Raw genomic sequence first — 13,441 nt, 5'->3', positions numbered from 1 at the left:
TAATCAGATAAATGATTTTTTCGCACTTTGTTTAAATTACCGATATTACCATGCGAGATTCTCTTTTTGTTCACCTAGGTAATTGTCTGAGTTGAAGCGTCATTTCGTATTCCGGAAGTGGCGAAATAGAACACGTGGCGCCGCCAACGGTGCACGTCGTATACATTAACCGTGGATCAATTAACCTGTATATAAGTTACATTTTTAGTATATATTACCCCTTTCTACGATTTCTCAAGTCCCAATTTTAATTCGTAAGTAATCTATCGTGCCAACTGTTTCTACGTTTCACTGAATAACTCGAACGATGCGATATTTTTGAAACACACGACCACGTTTCTAGGTTAGGTAACCCTTGGATTTTTTTGTGTTGGTCTTCTGCTAGACAGTCAGCGCCACATATTCATTGTCGAGAAAAGTATTTCTCGGTATTTTATGAAGTTAAAACGATATACAGCGTTAGAAAGGTTATATTATTGATTTCTATGATTTCTTTGTGTATTTTCTACGGTGTACATCGGCTCTTGGGAAAGTTGAGTCCGTATTTGGAAACTCTATTGACCTCGGAGTGATTGTCTGACTTCCGGCCAAGACAAGCCCATGTGGACAGCAGCAGCGGTGCCTCCGATCATTTCGTGCTGAGGCTGTCCCTCGTGTTTCTGTGAAAAAAACTTGTCCAACGAATAATCACGCGTGCATCGCGTAAGTCATCGCAGCATGGCTGATTTGGATGATTTCTTTGCGAAAAAAGATCGCAAAAAAGCGAAGGGGAAGAAATTCACAACTACGGAGGAGATAGCAAAGAAATTGGAAGAAACTGGCAAGCGGTTGGGGAAGAAATCAAAAGACAAACCAGTGAACCCGGAGGGGGAAGAAACTCAACAAACCGAGGTGAACATTCGTCCATAACGCATGTGTATCTTGTCCTTCGTTTTTCGTTGAACTTTCGATCCTCGAATTGTGAACAGTCGCTCGCGAAAGTGCCGAATACGGTGTGCCATAGGTCGCTGCCATATTTGTTCTTGCAAACGTCATTCTTACTATTACTGAAACTAATCTGCTTACTTGGATCCTCCCAATCTAACATGATTCGCGTTACCTCGTTGTCCGACGATCAGATTGTTTGTTACATAATTGAATTGTTACGCGGCTACGGATATTTCCCTTTGTAAACTTGCTGAAACAAACCAGCTGTTCTGGGGATTATTATCGTGCGCGATTGATGCTACTTTGGACGAAAATATGGTTTTTTTGGAGTAAAAAGCTTTCATACGATGGATTGTTGATATTTCTTTCTTTCTCTTTTTTTTTTTTTTGTAATGTGAACTTAGATAAAACGCTTCTATAGGATTCTTTCGTAATACATTATAAATTATGTGGAGAAATTTTTGTATTATTTTGCATGTTTAAAATATATTACTTTAGGATGAAGATGAGTGGAGAGAGTTCGAAGAAGAGAAAAAAGACTATACTGGCTTGAAGATTGGAAACCTGACAATGAACGAATCCATAGATGCAGAATCTGATGATGAAAAAGGTACAGGAGACATTAGCTCGGATGGAGAATCAGGCGAAGGTGGTACCAAACATTCAGGACCCTGGAAAAAGCCAGAGCTCCCTCCACAACCAGAACCAGCACCAGAAACAGCACCACCACCTCCACCACCTGTTACTTCAGGAAGTAGTTATAAGCCTCCACACTTAAGGAACATCCAAACAGTAGCTGCTAGTCCTAGACAACGAGCAAAAAATATTGCGCCAGACATACATAGTGAAGAATATTTCCCAACGTTGAACTCCAAGCAGCAGCAAAGCAACGAACCCAGTGGTCCATGGGGGAGACGGTATGTATTGCGAGTACTTTTGATTGTTTTAGAATAAAAAGAGGAAGAAAATGCAGGGAAAAAGACGGTACGTGTGTATAACAAATAAATAATTTTATTTTAGGAAACGAGACGAAGGTACGTTTGAAGAAGTGCGTAATCGAGGGGGAAGTAGATCATATAGCGTACAGGATGCGCAAGCTCAAGCGCCGAAGCTCTCTCTGGGTAACAAATACGGTGCCCTATCGCAAGATCAGAGCTGAAATCATCTTTGATTTGATCGAACGACAAACACAATCATTATTACGTCATCGCCTCTCTCCGTTTCGTGGCCCAGTTACGCTATTAAATATGTTTTCTAGGATACACAACACACGGCGGAACGCGTACGAGTAGGATGCATGATCGATTCACGTACCGTGCTCTAGCTTTCGAAAAGCCAGACGTTGATTAAAAAAACAAAACCGGGAAAAGAAAAGAAATCCTATTTCGTTCGATAGGAGATCCCCGCCTGCTATCGTGAAACCGGATGTACCATTTCTTTCGCGAAAACGTGATTCGCGCTTACGATGAATTTCGTGAAGAAATGCGAACGTTTATTTTTCATACGAAGAGAACATGCTCAAAACACACATATATACACATTTAGCATCAGTTTTCTATTTAATTTTTTAATTTACATACTAGAAAGATGAAAGATCGTTATTGAGAGATAATGGGGGCAGTGGAGAAAAGTCGCGAGTTTACATAACGAACCGGAAATCGAGATAGAACTCTCGTAGCGCAAAAACTGTGTTGAACTTCGCGATTAATCACGTAAGGCACTCATGTGGTCGCTGTATTTTTACACGGTGCTGCTGTTTTCATTTAGCGTGTTTGCATTCGCGTTAGTCAGTTGATCACCTTCGAAACGTCTCGGGAATATAGATTAAAAACACTTGGATACTCGAACGTGACATCGTTTTAACGCAGAAAGGACTATATTATATTATTACGTGCGCATTGTATAAAGAAGGAAAGTCGATCAGTCCTAATCGGGCTCTGTCTTTTCGAGTAATAGTTTCGCTCAACGGCAACGTACGTCAACGAACACAAAAGTTTAGATGAATTAAGATATATGTGGATAAATATGTATACATAATAATTACCTGGAAATAATTGAACTCCAGTGCTGGGCTTTGGAACGGTGCAGAAATACTGCTATACATGTCAATACGAAAGAATTGCACGAAGGAAGGAAAACAGAGAGAACATATACACAAAGTATAACGAAATCGAATAAGTTTAATTCGTGGAAACTCAAAACATATGCAGAAGTAATACAGAAAGAAGAGACACGCACGCGTGAACGAACATACAATATAAAATAACAGGAGACGTATGTACGCTTTTGTTGATACTTGTTTAATTAGTTTTGTTGATTTAGGGACTTCTTTTGCAAAAAAGAAATGAAAACAGGGGAGAGGTTGTATGGGAAGAGAAAGAGAAGAAGTAGTAGAGTTCTTCCTGTGTGATATCAGGAATTCGGGGTGCTAGCGCTGCTATATTTTGATGGTGAACAAAAAATAAGAAACAAATAGAAGAGAAAAATCTAACTCGAAGAAGCAAAATGGAGAAAGTGAGCCATACACACAGAATCGCAGAAAAGAAAGAAATGGAGCCTTGTATAGTGAACTATAAGAAGAAAAAAAAGGATGTGATTATTTATAATAAATTTCCTAGGACAACTTATAAGTACTGCCTTAAGCATTTTAATTTCGCGAACCATTAATGATGTGTCGGTGATCTCGCGACTGGTTCAGAACATGTGAAGAAAACGAAAAAAGAAACAAGTGCATGCTCAAAATGAGTGTGGTCGCGATCGTTAGTTTTCTGTTCGCGCGATCGACCGTCACAGTCGTTCTATCTCGAGGATCGAAAGCACTTTTCACGGGCATTTCCACGTAGAAATACGCAAATTCCATATGCGAGAGTCTAAAGTTGTTTGTTCAATTGAGTCGATCAGTTTGTTCGTTTAATAAATCGAACCATGTAAGTAATTATTCCTTCATATTGGTATAAGGAAACATTTGTAAACGCGAAATCAAATGCAGTGACTCGTGAAAGTACTTAGACACTTCGTATAGAAAACTTTTATACCTATATTGTATGTGTTACATAAATCATTTCGAAATTTTAAAGACATAATTGTCATGATTATATTAGTAAGATTTAAAACTGATATGAAGTTGTATATAGAGGTTGCAAGATATATACCGCAGACATATGTTTCATATATCATGAGTAATAAATTTGAACATACGTATAATACGTATTAAACATTTCCACTAATATAATAAATAATTGTCTGTTTAAATATTCTTGTGATTTCTACGAAATATATACTTGTACTAAATGTGTATTAGCTTCTACGTTCCACATTTGTTCCAAATTTTGCCAATATAATGATGATAATTGAATCTTATTACAGTGCTAATGAAATTTTTAAGTATTTCATATAATGCACATAATATACGTATAAAAGGTTTCTATAAGTATTAAAATATTATCGTGAGCTACTGTATATATATATTAGTATGAAATAATTGTAAAAAATTGTCTATTGTTTGCTTTTTTCAATATCAACAAACTGATCGATCAACTTTGTATTGTATTAAAGATTACCAACCCTGATGTATCAATCGATTCAGATGAGAACAGTCAAGAATAAAGGCCTTGGCTAATTTTGGAAAAAAGTGTGAAGGGTTGGTGTCTGTTAATGCAGTAAAAATAGTAAAATCGAATGTCGAGAGAGAGAAAAAAAAGATGAAGTCGCCCGACGACGATGTCGTCGTCAGGGCAACGTGGACTTCGCCTGCCTTTTGTTACAGAATAGTTGAAATAATTTTATCGCGACTGTTAACAGAGAGAAATCGATAGAATGACAGAGGAAGTGAAAGAGTGCGCGAAAGAGAGTGGCGAATAATGAACTTGATATAATAAATAATGGAGGAAACCAGAGAGTTGACATACGAAACTTTGTTTCCGATGATATTTCTTGTTCTCGTTTCATTTCTCATTATATACACATCTTTAACGAAACTCGCAATACTCGTGCCCGATTTTTGTGGAATGAATAATAAAAAAAAAAAAAAAAAAAAAAAAAAAGGAAAGAGCAAAGGAAAACTGTTTTTTGCAAATAGTAATAATATATTACAAGATATATTTTCGAGATTGTACATAGGTATTTATGGAGACACTTTTCATTGTTATATGTACTGTCAAAATGTTTTTTCAACGATCGGTTCGCTTTATGCGAGAGAACATAGCGCTTGTTAACTCGTTGCGATGGAAATTAACGAGAAATAATATTTAAACCTCTAGAGTCTTAAATGTCTAAGAAAGAAAAAAAAAAAAAAAAGAATTGAGTAGGAAACTTGCTTGTTGATGGTAAAAAGACATATTAGACTGCAGAGGATTAAATTTCAATGGTTTTCATTCGACGAAAAATCTTTTATTAACTAGCACGATTAACAAACATGAAGTTGAAGCGTTCATGCGATGATGGAGGTAACAACATATTATGCAAAACAGCTTGATCAGAGTAGGTCTTCCGGCCTTACTGTACTCTCCTCGCTGGAAACAAATATATTTTGGGGATGAACTATCACTGAACTTCGCTTCTGTGATTGTACGAGGGGTCGCGAACGTACTTCTCGCAATATTTGAGTCCGTGGCTTCCCTCGTTGCTGTACGAGCTGTACATGGGATTCTCCAACAAGGATGCCCTGAACCTTGGTAGAAAATATATCCAGACCTTTGTCAAGGTGCTGATCTGAGAACAAGTTTGATAATAAATTGAGCAGATTAATTTAATAACAATTGCGTATATTAATTGGTGCAGCATACTTTAGCCTTTTGTGTTTTTAAATTATAGTAAAAGAGATACATATATTTCTTTTGTCTAACTTTAGACTTTTTATTTAAAAGGAAGTAATAGGATGTTAATTTTGTACAGTAACAATAGTCGGGAAGAAATGAAATATTTTTAAAAACAATATCTACCTCTTCGAAATTATCGCTCGATTTGGTCTTGCCTTCTGGAGCAATCAACACATCTTCCTCTGATCGTTCGTAAAACGTCGGATGTTCTTCTAGTTCGTCTAACTTTTTTAACATTTTCGTGTCGACATCGTATACTTCACCAAATACATGCTGTTTATAAGGAAATATAAAAAGGTAGGTGAATTAATTTTATATGTAATTTTTCATTTAAACTACCTTACAAGCTTAATTCAAACATCAAACGTTGACAATCAGTGTTAATTTTTTAATAGTAGATATTATAATTTAAAGCACAGTCTCAAGTTAGCAACAACACTAATGCTAGGGCAACAAAATACAAGCTCAGTTTAACGAATGAATTTAGTAACTCACAAATAAGAGATATTTCTCATTCGATCTAATATAGATGTGATAAATAATAATATTCTTTGAGGAAAAACTGCGTCTATGACAACAGGCGGTAAACGTTGCCGCTTATAAACAATTCGGTGAAACTAGTTGAACAATAACATTATCTAAGTTGATAATATAGAACTCGTACAATACTCACGTGACCAAAGCCAGGTTTCTTCAACAAAAATGGTATATTATAATGAGTGGCAATTATTAGCGGATACGGAACAGCGGTTCTTCCAAGTCCCAAGAACTTTGCGTATCCATTTGCAACGTCTTGGATCAAACTGTGGTTGGGTTCTCCTCGCTTTAGTGTCCCGTATACGAAGACACGGTGTAGAGGACTCTTGAACAAGTGTTCATACATTTTGAACTTTCAATCGTATTGCAATTATATGAATATACTGTGGAGAAAATAATTTTTCATCTTAACTTCAAAATGCAAGCTTAAAAACAGTTTTTTTTTTTTTTATTTCAATAATTCACTTCGCTGTCGATAATGATGTACAAACAGTTTCAACGCTTTTCGAAGAGATGGCGTTAGTGGATAAAGTCCACCGACAATTTAACTTCACTGTCGATAACAATGGGCTTCGCGTTTTCCAAGAGATGGAGCCACTAGTATGTGTTAAAATTGTTGGTTAAGGCAAACGAGAGTTGAATCGTTTCGTTTCTTTCTCGAAAAGAACAAATTATTTTGTTACCCGATAGTGTTCACCACAAAACATTAGTTTTCACGAAGCAGTTTCGTATATTCAAATAAAATGAAAACCAACAATTATCAGAAATATATCAAACACTTATTACGGCGTCACACTCGACAATGTTACGTATGTTTCGATGCACACCAGAGGTCATTCGTGCTCACTTGTTTCCGGATACCGATATTGTCATCGATTTATCGCACTTCCGACATTTGTTTGTGTAAAAAAAGAAACAAAAGGTATGGCTGAAACATTACGCACTGTTCCCTAAATTAAATATAATTGTTGCTTCAACAAAACCATTTAGTCTTTTCCCTTCCATTGTATGTTACATTCACTTACTTAGCAATATACGTTTATGTAATAAATTGTGGACAGTATTAAACTTGTATCGTTGTCAATACAAAGAACAATAGAAATGGCCAAATAATGTAAACTGATTATAGTAGAGGAATTTGAAATAATGTTAAATTTTGTAGGTTTTACCTCGTCCGATAGTAATTGCATGTCCACAATGTTATTCGGCAGTTCATGGAACGAGTAGATGTCTATAACCGCAATGTTCGTTAGCATTGCTGCGGCAGCGATATGAAATAACATTGTTGCAAACTGCAACACGACAAAACTAGTGATTCCACCAAGAGTATAGTGCGTACAACCCTGATCTCGCTGTCGCATAAAAGGTCAAAAGTTGAAGCGATAAGAGCTTTCATACGACACGGATCACGCCATTTTATTTTTCCTTACGATTAATATTTCGCTGCATTTTTTCTTCAACAATCTTTGTACCCTTTTCCGATAAGTTTCGATCGACAAAATGTTTTTACTCTTTGTCGTCGTAATTATTGTATCTGAAGAAAAACAACACCATATCGTTTGATTAATTTGCCAAATTGGAGTCTTTGAAACTTCCGTTGTTGCTTATTATTATTAACGAATAAAAAGGAATAAGCGACGTTTTAGAAATATAGTAATTTTATTCATGTTATAACAATTAATTACTTTCAATGACTATCGAAAATGGTGTACAATTTTTGGTTATATCAACGACACCTCGTTACTATGAATTATTAATACATAAATCTTATGAATTAATTTATTATTATTGAATATTTTATAATTAAATTATCTTAGACATTCATTATCGACTTATAGGATAATAATCACGTAGTAATAAAAACGAAAACAATTCTCGCTATAATAGTCAGTAGATAAAGTAATTTTCTGCTTAGCCTTCGTCCGTTTAATTTAATTTGCACGAGGATGTTCGGTGTATTTATCGTCGTTTTAATTACGTGGACGATAGACTGATATTTTGTCGAAGGATCTGGCTTTCTTGTGACACGAATTGTCGAAAAGCATCATTCGTTAGACGTTTTCCACTTTGTCTTTGTCGTATAAGTTCATCAAACGTATTCCAATTTTCGCCGCCTTCCTCTTTAATATCCTCACCCTTGTGATATAGATTTATTACGATAAGAGGAATTAATTCATTTCAGGCTCAGTAGGTTTCATTACCTCGATCAGGACGTACAAAAGGCCTTTGCTCCTGTCTCCAAGTAACATATAATTCTGATAATAGAGACAGTCTATCAATTCTTGTAAAATATTTTTCGTTAAATGATTGTCTAGATAGGAAAGATATTATTTTAGAATTTTTATTATCCAGTCGTGGATGTTTATGCATTTATGAAAAATTTAGAGATGCACAAAATGCACAGAATATTCATATAATATGCAAATATGTACGTATAAGATAAGAATAATTAATAATTTATTTAGGTTCTAGTCAGGCTCGTAAAAGCATGAATTTGCATAGAATATGTAATCTATTAATTATTTGATATATTAATAAATCGAAAGTAATAATCACAGCTTAAATCTAAGTACTGCAGTTTCAAATTTCCTGTCGCCATCATCTCTCCATTCATCGGAAAACTTTCTTTCCTATGAGGATGACACGTTTCATATCCCAGTGTCGTTCTGATTTTCTGCAAATGTAAAACGATGGATATCGTCCATAAAAAAAAAAAAAAAAGAAAGAAAGAAATCATCGATAGCTGTAAAACTAAACAATTTTTGATAAATTTATAGCTATTACTTGTACAGATTCTGAATCTGGAAGTGAAGTTCCTTCTTCCTTCGTTTTGATCGAGGATTCCTGAAGATCTGCAAATATATTTTATTCTATTCAATTAGAATAAGTAACAAAAGTAGAACTTTGATTAAAATTATTAGAAAGGTTGTTAAATAAATAGAATGACTTTATTCCCATGCGAGAGATGATCATTTATTTCTAACTGTTTTTAAATATTAATATCAAACATGGAAATAAACAATTCTGAATAAAAATGTAACAATTTTGTCCACTTTCTATTCGTGCTGCGTTCTTTCTTACAAATGATCATCCCAAAATTCTCCACTGATCGATTAATTAATTAATTAAAAATATTAATCAACGTTCCGCTGTACTGTTACAAGTTGTACAAGTTACATTTTTTAGATCGTCTTGTAAGACTCTGACGTGTTCGAGATTTCACATTCTTCCTCGATAATTCCTCGTTTATACTTTTGTCAATTTCCTCGTCCTTCTTCTTCTCCATCTAAATTTTCCTAATTTTTAGTAATCTAACGAAGCTGTTGAACGAGGAAAACAGACGTTTCAGATGAATTTCTGATGATTACCCATACCTCCATTAACGACAGTTCAGCGAACTTTCTGCGACGCAGCTCGACAATTTCTTCGTACATCAAGGCAATTCTAATTTTATGAATTAAGTACGTCGAGTAAATTTACATATTAATCTGTTGTAATACTAATTAGAATAATTTATACAACGACAAACATACAGTAGTGTCAGAATGCTATAATGAATATACTTAGAATAAAATATTAAAATACAATAATTCTATACTTCGAGTTATTGGAATAATTTATACTCATTTTTATGTACATTTTGAGCTCCTGTAATATTAAAGATGCGCCTTCATCGCATATCCTGTTTCCAAATAGAACAAGACACCTCAAAGACCTGCAAATATGAAAGTACTATACTTTATATGAAAAAATACGTAATTAAAGCTATGTAATTAAATAAAACGTGAAAAATATTTATATCGCTTGTTATTTCACATGCTTTCCCCTCAGATAAGTAAATATAAGGAAAGTTATTAACAAATTTATCAAATTCTGCAATTTGGAAGATCTGTGAAAAAGCAAATAGAGAAATCAAGGTAAGTAAGATAAGTAAAGTAAGTATATACACACATTCGTATGTCATCTCGTTTTGAATTATTTCGAATTATATCTCTCGATGCAAATTCGCACATTTTGAGTTTCGGGAAAAAATGTTGGACCAACTTGCCGATTTTCCATCGGGAGAACATAATTTAGACGGAAGTAGTACGCGAAGGTTCTCTCACGTTTTGAAAAATTTTTTACACGGAATTTCTCGAGAATGGACAAAGATTTTTGTCCCAAAATTGGGCTTCTGTATCAGGAGAATACGTTATCTTTTTTGGGATAAGAAATTTCATATTTTCGTGAAGTTTCCTACATGTGGCATGCATTCGATTAAACGACACTTCTAAATTCACGTGCAATCGCAAAATACCATCAAAGGCGCCCAAGATGCAATTCTTGTTCCAGTACAAGCCGCAAGACGAAGAAGAATAGAGGAATAAAGAAATAAGATTAAGTTACCTGTTCGTTCGAAGCATTTTTCCCAAGTGGCCTGCACCATCTTTCGTTATATGATTATTTGCCAGATTTAGAATAATTAATTTGGGGCTATTCGGTGGGTCACGATATCGTAATTCGTGCGCGATTTTCCTCATGCCGTTGTCACTTATTTTGCACAGTCTCAGCGACAAATATTTCAAGCTAAACACGATTATCACGTCAGAGTGAATTCTGGACACGCCGTTTTATAAATTATTAAGTTGTCCGAGAAGTTTCTTTCGTTTTATAAGATGATAATAGATGAACAACAATTTCTGTTTTATATTATTTTATTTAATTACGTACGATCCACTTCGTCGTATGTCTATTATTATGTTCGTGTATAATTAAATAAACTAATATAAAACAAAAAACATTGTGCGTCTATTATTTCCTTATAAAACGAAAGAAACTTTTCGGACGACCTAATACTTGCCTTCCTCCAGGCGTGCAAAGCAAATGATAATTTTCTTGCGTGTTTGGATTCATGTCTAAATTCAAATCTTGCACGCATCCGATATTTGTCACCATTTCCGCAATTTGCATAACACCGAACGCATTTATATTGCAATTTGGCAATCTATGAAAATGTTCGATCATTTCTTTGACGAACGTAAACGTGGTAAGTAAAATGTAAGCGAATAATTATTTGGTTTACTTCAATACTGTGATAGTATTATATTTCTGCATCGTAGAATTCAGTGCATCTAATAAGCATATGGATACTTCACGGCGTGTAACAAAGTAAAAATGAATTCAAGGACGTGCGTTTATTTCAACTTCTGAACTGCGGATTTTTATGCGTCTACGAGAGATTCAAAAAATGCCAAACTGCGCGGAATGTGCATAGTATGTAAAAATATATGAAATATCCAAAGCAGAATATTTGCTATAATATTTAGTAGATGGTTGTTTAAGTTTCGTTCTCTTATAGTTACATTTACAAAATTATTAATTTGCATAAATATCCGTAGGTTATTTAATTATATTAGGAAGAAAACTTCATTTTAGAAGATACTTATCTTTGCTTTCGATTTTCACTGGCGTCACCAGTTTTCTATTTGGGTAAGTTACATGAAAAATTGGCGATCCGTCGTCCTCGAGTCTTAAAATATTCAAATTACGATGAACATTTACAGCTATTTGGATTTTGATTCGAATTTAGAGGCGATTACTTTTCGAATGTTGCCGATAAGCTACTGGAGACACGAAAATCCGTAAGATTCTGCTGTTTTCAAGATAATTTATTGTTAACAGATGCACTCGATCTTATTAAGAAACTATGATTAAGTTAGTGAACTTTAAGGAAACGCTTACTACAATTCTAGGCAAGGGATATACGTTATACTCGTGCGCGTGTTTTAAAAAGTCGCTCACAAAATTTTCGTGCAAATTCCCTGTTGTGTCGCCTATTAATGTAACCATGTAACGATATATTTGCCAAAGATAAATATAAATACAAATATTGAAATATTTACCTCCAATCGACGACGCTTTATCTCGAGCAGAAGCGGTGTATTTGCTCCTCTTATCTGCCATGACTTTATTTCGTAGAATTCTTAACACGATTTTTATTAGCCAGGTTAAAACCAACTGCTGTCAAAGCCACCAGCAAGTGAACGTCGAATTTTTTGGAAACTTAACATACGTACGTCTGTGGTACAACAAATAATTCAACAGTTGTGAAGCTAAACGTAGAAATTAATTCAGTGTCTTTCTGTAGATAAATTTGTCATTTATTTATCAATTTTACTCTTCGACTAATCCCAGTTTTCTTACTATTAATCGAACAACAAAAATTATTTGTTAATGCGTTTCGAAATTAAGTTTACACCGCGTTTTAGAAATATTAAGATCGATATGGTAAAATCCTAAAATATATAGAGCGAAACGATATTTAAATTTAGAAAATTATTCAATGCAAAGGCGCTGGATTAATTTCTATAGCTAAAACGATCAACACAGAATGGATCATATGTCATCGTACAGTGTATTTCGTTTATCGAGGCGTTTTGTCTCAATATTTAACCATAAAATATCACGCTATAGTTAAGTGTTTTGTTTATTATTCTCCGGACGACGAAGCGACGAAACATTACACCAGGCGGTAAATCCATAAATGCTGGCGCCTTTAAGCCCTATAAGGCTATAGAATACCCTCTCATAAACCATCCACCCCATGATGGTTGTAATCGGACGCCAAAAGGATGCCAGGGTGACACCCTCGGTGGATGGAAAACGATGAAAAGCCGCGTGGACGAAAATATCGAGCGATTTCTGGTAGCGCGATGTAATGGAAACTATGGAAAGCGGCGCTGACATCATGCTTAACAGCTTGTGTATCACGATTTTATGGGATTAGGTTCGTAAACGCCAGGCTTTCGTTAAAAGGGTGATTACGATAATGTCTTGTACTCATTTCGAAATACGCACAGGATATTATTCATCACGAGAAGTGCTCTTTTGTCATTAACAGTCCTCGTTAATTACAATCGCTTATCAAATTGTCCTACTTTCTTTTATCTATCGTGCGATGCAAGTTATTCAATTTGCAGAATTATATCGTTCGTGAATATCAAGACACTTGGATTCCAAGGATCGATAGAAAATCTATATCGTTTTAATATCGAGTTTATAATATCAAGCGAGTTTAGCTTCCGACTAGGAAGATTCAAAGACGGTTTAAAATGGAAGTATTATTACCTAAAGATTCACAGAATCTGTTCATTCTTATCGCGAGCCTGTTCGTCGTAGAT

At 34.8% G+C, this 13,441-nt stretch overlaps 3 protein-coding genes across 4 annotated transcripts; 1 reads left to right on the top strand and 2 right to left on the bottom strand.

Moving 5' to 3' along the window:
• Positions 1-112: 112 nt before the first annotated feature.
• LOC139991728 (protein CDV3 homolog) lies at positions 113-3,557 on the top strand. The gene is made up of 4 exons (XM_072012042.1): positions 113-254; positions 344-891; positions 1,426-1,844; positions 1,948-3,557. Exons 2-4 carry the CDS (start codon positions 718-720, stop codon positions 2,084-2,086), a joined length of 732 nt encoding a protein of 243 aa, XP_071868143.1. The 5' UTR covers positions 113-254; positions 344-717; the 3' UTR covers positions 2,087-3,557.
• Positions 3,558-5,294: 1,737 nt separating this feature from the next.
• Positions 5,295-7,602, bottom strand: LOC139991729 (putative gamma-glutamylcyclotransferase CG2811). Of its 2 annotated transcripts, XM_072012044.1 has the most exons (5): positions 7,451-7,602; positions 6,418-6,606; positions 5,868-6,017; positions 5,516-5,637; positions 5,295-5,438 (listed from the first exon to the last, which is right to left on the bottom strand). In XM_072012044.1, the coding sequence occupies exons 1-5, from the start codon at positions 7,562-7,564 to the stop codon at positions 5,402-5,404; spliced, it is 612 nt and encodes a 203-aa protein (XP_071868145.1). In that variant the 5' UTR covers positions 7,565-7,602; the 3' UTR covers positions 5,295-5,401. The 2 variants fall into 2 exon arrangements, with proteins under 2 accessions (XP_071868145.1, XP_071868144.1); XM_072012043.1 differs by having other exon boundaries at positions 5,295-5,637.
• A 653-nt stretch (positions 7,603-8,255) lies between these two features.
• Positions 8,256-9,372, bottom strand: LOC139991669 (uncharacterized). The gene is made up of 5 exons (XM_072011931.1): positions 9,363-9,372; positions 9,066-9,133; positions 8,838-8,955; positions 8,483-8,592; positions 8,256-8,417 (listed from the first exon to the last, which is right to left on the bottom strand). The coding sequence occupies exons 1-5, from the start codon at positions 9,370-9,372 to the stop codon at positions 8,256-8,258; spliced, it is 468 nt and encodes a 155-aa protein (XP_071868032.1).
• Between the last annotated feature and the right edge of the window lie 4,069 nt (positions 9,373-13,441).

Source organism: Bombus fervidus, chromosome 10, assembly GCF_041682495.2.
Source record: "Bombus fervidus isolate BK054 chromosome 10, iyBomFerv1, whole genome shotgun sequence".
Taxonomy (NCBI): domain Eukaryota; kingdom Metazoa; phylum Arthropoda; class Insecta; order Hymenoptera; family Apidae; genus Bombus; species Bombus fervidus.
This window is presented reverse-complemented; position numbering and strand designations above follow the sequence as displayed.

Excerpts from the sequence above, each read along its gene's own strand:
- LOC139991728 (XM_072012042.1), top strand. The coding sequence starts at position 718 with ATGGCTGATTTGGATGATTTCTTTGCGAAAAAAGATCGCAAAAAAGCG. Across the intron at positions 892-1,425 it reads AAGAAACTCAACAAACCGAG|GATGAAGATGAGTGGAGAGA; the intron begins GTGAACATTCGT and ends ATATTACTTTAG. Across the intron at positions 1,845-1,947 it reads AGTGGTCCATGGGGGAGACG|GAAACGAGACGAAGGTACGT; the intron begins GTATGTATTGCG and ends ATTTTATTTTAG.
- LOC139991729 (XM_072012043.1), bottom strand. The coding sequence starts at position 7,564 with ATGTTATTTCATATCGCTGCCGCAGCAATGCTAACGAACATTGCGGTT. Across the intron at positions 6,607-7,450 it reads TGCAATTACTATCGGACGAG|AGTCCTCTACACCGTGTCTT; the intron begins GTAAAACCTACA and ends CACTTGTTCAAG. Across the intron at positions 5,638-5,867 it reads CGAGCGATAATTTCGAAGAG|ATCAGCACCTTGACAAAGGT; the intron begins GTAGATATTGTT and ends ACTTGTTCTCAG.
- LOC139991669 (XM_072011931.1), bottom strand. Across the intron at positions 8,956-9,065 it reads CAGATTCAGAATCTGTACAA|AAAATCAGAACGACACTGGG; the intron begins GTAATAGCTATA and ends TTACATTTGCAG. Across the intron at positions 8,418-8,482 it reads TTTTGTACGTCCTGATCGAG|GGTGAGGATATTAAAGAGGA; the intron begins GTAATGAAACCT and ends CTATATCACAAG.